Source organism: Propithecus coquereli, unplaced genomic scaffold (assembly GCF_000956105.1).
Source record: "Propithecus coquereli isolate 6110/MARCELLA unplaced genomic scaffold, Pcoq_1.0 Scaffold128, whole genome shotgun sequence".
Taxonomy (NCBI): domain Eukaryota; kingdom Metazoa; phylum Chordata; class Mammalia; order Primates; family Indriidae; genus Propithecus; species Propithecus coquereli.
Genome location: NW_012136969.1, coordinates 115,657 through 119,047, shown reverse-complemented (window position 1 = coordinate 119,047; position 3,391 = coordinate 115,657). Strand labels below are relative to the sequence as shown.

The 3,391-nt window shown below is 49.3% G+C and overlaps 1 protein-coding gene across 1 annotated transcript in view; it reads right to left on the bottom strand.

Moving 5' to 3' along the window:
• The window catches only part of LOC105805365 (stimulated by retinoic acid gene 6 protein homolog), a 36,465-nt gene extending 33,609 nt beyond the window's left edge, over window positions 1-2,856 (bottom strand). Inside the window, exon 1 of the mRNA XM_012638258.1 lies at window positions 2,764-2,856. Coding sequence (XP_012493712.1) covers window positions 2,764-2,783 — 20 coding nt within the window. The 5' untranslated portion in view covers window positions 2,784-2,856. The remainder of the gene's footprint in view (window positions 1-2,763) is intronic.
• Window positions 2,857-3,391: the final 535 nt, after the last annotated feature.

The window sequence follows — 3,391 nt, the reverse complement described above, 5'->3', positions numbered from 1 at the left end:
TATGTTAATTAATTCATCCTCACACCAGCCCCATGGGAGGGGTACTATTATCACCCCATTTCACAGATGAGAAAACTGAGGCACCAAAAGATTAAGAACCTTGTGTGAGCACTCACAGCATGAAGACAGGAGAGTGGCAGGGGCTCGTAAAGGTTTGACAGCGAACTTGTGCATCAGGTCACTTGTGCAGGGCTTAAGAATTCTGTGGGGGAATGAGATGGTAGGCTATCTGTGGGAGGAGCAGGGGACGGAAGGCATGACAGTGAAGCAAGCCTGGCCAAGTGTTGACAACTGTTGTAGCCGGGTGACAGGTATGTGGGTGTTCATTGTACTAGTCTCTCTTCTTTTGTGTGGGTTTGTACATTTCCATAATACAAAATTTAAATGTTTAAAATAAAATAAGGGGACATTCACAAATACCATAAACCTACATGGGCTTGCTGACTATCTTTTCTGTTTCCTTCCCAGTTCCTTCTCTTCCCCTGCAGGCCTGCCCCTGGCAGCCTCCCAAAGTCACCTGTGGCTCTCCGCCTATCTGTGTCTTACTGTCTGTGGGTTTGTCTCTGTGCCACTTTCTGGGAATGGGGGAAAGTTCTGCAATGAAGCACACACACAAACACCCTGTTTTTATTCCACTTCCTCCCAGGGCCTCCCTCTTTCTTCTCTGAGTGTCCAAATCCCTGTCCTCCTTGCCTTGGCCTTGACCGCTCCATTCACTCAGGCCTTACTGTACAGCCGGGAAAGGACAGCTCTGGGCAGGTGCCCCCCCTTACAGGATGTACATAGGTGTTTTCACATGTGTCTGGAAAGTTCAGACAGAGCTAGCATGAAAAACAATTAGAGCCGGGCATGGGGCTCATGCCTATAATCCCAGCATTTTGGGAGGCCGAGGTGAGATCACTCGAGGCCAGGAGTTCAAGACCAGCCTGAGCAATGTAGCGAGGCCCTGTCTCTACAAAAAATAGAAATTAAAAAAAAATTAGGCAGGCATGGTAGCACACGCCTGTAGTCCCAGCTACTCCAAAGGCTGAGGGGGGAGGATCGCTTGAGCCCAGGAGTCCGAGGTCACAGTGAGCTATGATGGTGCCAGTGCACTCACTCCAGCCTGGGTGGGCAACAGAGGAAGACCTTATCTCAAAAAAAAAAAAAAGGTTGTTTGAGAAGACAATAGCCATTTTTGCTACTCCCTACCATTCTGAACTGTCCAATAAAGCAATATTCATTTTCATTTCTTTTCACTTAATACAAATAACAATGATTATAGCTATCATTTATTGAATGTTTACCATGTGCTAGACATGGGGCTAAGGTTCTTATAGTTATTATCTCGCTTAATCCTTTCAATGCATCCTAGGCAGCATGCACTACTATTCCCACTTCACAGACGAGAAAACTGAGGCTCTAGACAGGTTAAAAAGTCCCTTAGCTAGTGAGTGGCAATGCTGGAATTTGAACCTTTTTTTATTTTCTAAACAGGAAACACATTCAGGCACTAAAATGACATTAAGACATTGATAAAGGTTTCACATCTGGGGTCCTCAGAGGGCACAGTGACCCTTACTCTTCACTGGCAGGCACATCCGACCAACATGCTCAGGCCAAGCCCTGCCCTGTGAGACCACAGGGCCAACTGCCTGTCTCCTGGTTGTCTCCTTTTGGATGTCCCATAGGCACCCTGGTCTAACATGTCCCAAATGAACAGCCCGCCAACCTGCTTCTCCCCTGGGGTCCTCATCTCAGGGGTGGCACCACCCCCTACCCATTCATCCAAGTCAGGGACCCGGGTCATCCTCCACTCCTTCCTCTCCAGTCCCTGCGAAAGCCAGACATATCTCCCCACCCCCACAGCCACCACCCTCATCCAGGTGACTGTCCTCTTCATCTAGCTGCTGCAGGAGCCTCCTGCCCAGGCTCCTACCCCCAGCCCATCCTCTACCCTGTGACCAGCAGGACATTCCTAAGGTCCACATCTGACCACACCCTTCCCCTGTTGCCTCTTAGCCTCACCCCTTCTTGCCTGTCCAAGGAGCCAGTTGGAGGGGGGCACGGGAAGGACCAATTCACTCAGGCAGTCAAGTTCCAGGGCCCTTCCTGCTTCCAGCTGACTCCCCACTCTCTGTCCCCCTGCCCTACAAAGCCTCAGCTCCCTCCTCTTCTCCTGTGGGTGCGATTCCAGGTATCTCCTTTTCTAAGTGACTCTCAATGTACCTGTCTCTGTTTCCATAGCTCCGGTTCTCTCTGTTGTCCTACGTAGCATCCTGTTGTCCTCCGTAGTATCCAACAGATACTATGACACTCGAAGACGGTGGTTCTATTTTTTGTTATGTTTTAGAGTAGACTTTTCAGTTCTTAGATCTTAAATATTTAAGTTATAGTAAGAATTCTTAATTCTTGCTACCTGGGCAGGACTTTACAGATCTCTAATCCTATAAGCCGTGGGTTAGGTAGGACAGGGATAATTTATAGCTGATTAATAGATGGGGAAACTGAGGCTTTAAGATTCCCCAGAAACTATAGAGTCGGGATTTGAACCCAGGTCCTCTAATACCACATCCAGGCTCTGTCCACTCCATTCTGTGTTTCTGAACTGAGGACGAGAAGAAATCTATTCACTGCAATAACCTATGTACGGTTCTTTCCTCCAAGCCAACCTGCCTACAAATTAGCGAATGCCTTTCCCCCAGTTTCCATTAATCACTAACATTAAAGACAGTTCCCAAAAACACCCAGCTGTCCAGCATGGATCATCTTAGACCTGCTCACCTTGTGTCTGCGGGAAGCATCTTGGTGGAGAAACACCAACCTGCAGCCCCTGTGAGCAATTTGCTGACAGAGGAAGCTTGTCTGGATTCTTCTTTGGGCTCCTCTAGGTTCTTGGTTACAATCGCTTCTGAAAAGCTGGTGTTCTGCCCAGTTATCTTCACAGCACCCAAAAACTCAGAGAAAAGGCAAACATACAGTCAAATATTTACCCAAGAAACGAAAGCACGCAGGCAGCTCTCTTCCTCATTTCGGAACAGTGCTGGCTACTGCTCTGCTCTTCCTCCCCTTCCCATGCTGCAAAAGCAGGACCTCTCTCCTGTTTCCACTCCCCAGGCTCTCGCTGGCCCTTTCAGCCCCTGCTCTGGGCACTGGCCCCCTGAGCTGTCGGAGCTTTGGCCAGCAGCCATGGCCCCTTTGGCTGGCTGTAAAAATTATTACAGGCAATAAACCAGGACTCTGCCTCAAGGCAATAAACTAGGACCACCGGCTCCCAGATTCTCTTGGAGACATGGCAGTTTCAGAGCCGAACCCCACCCACAGGGCAGAACCGGTAGCTGTCTGCCAGGGGTTCCTGCTCCCCCTCCGTAAAGCAAGGCTGTTGCTGAGAAGGATCTTCCCAGCCAGGGCT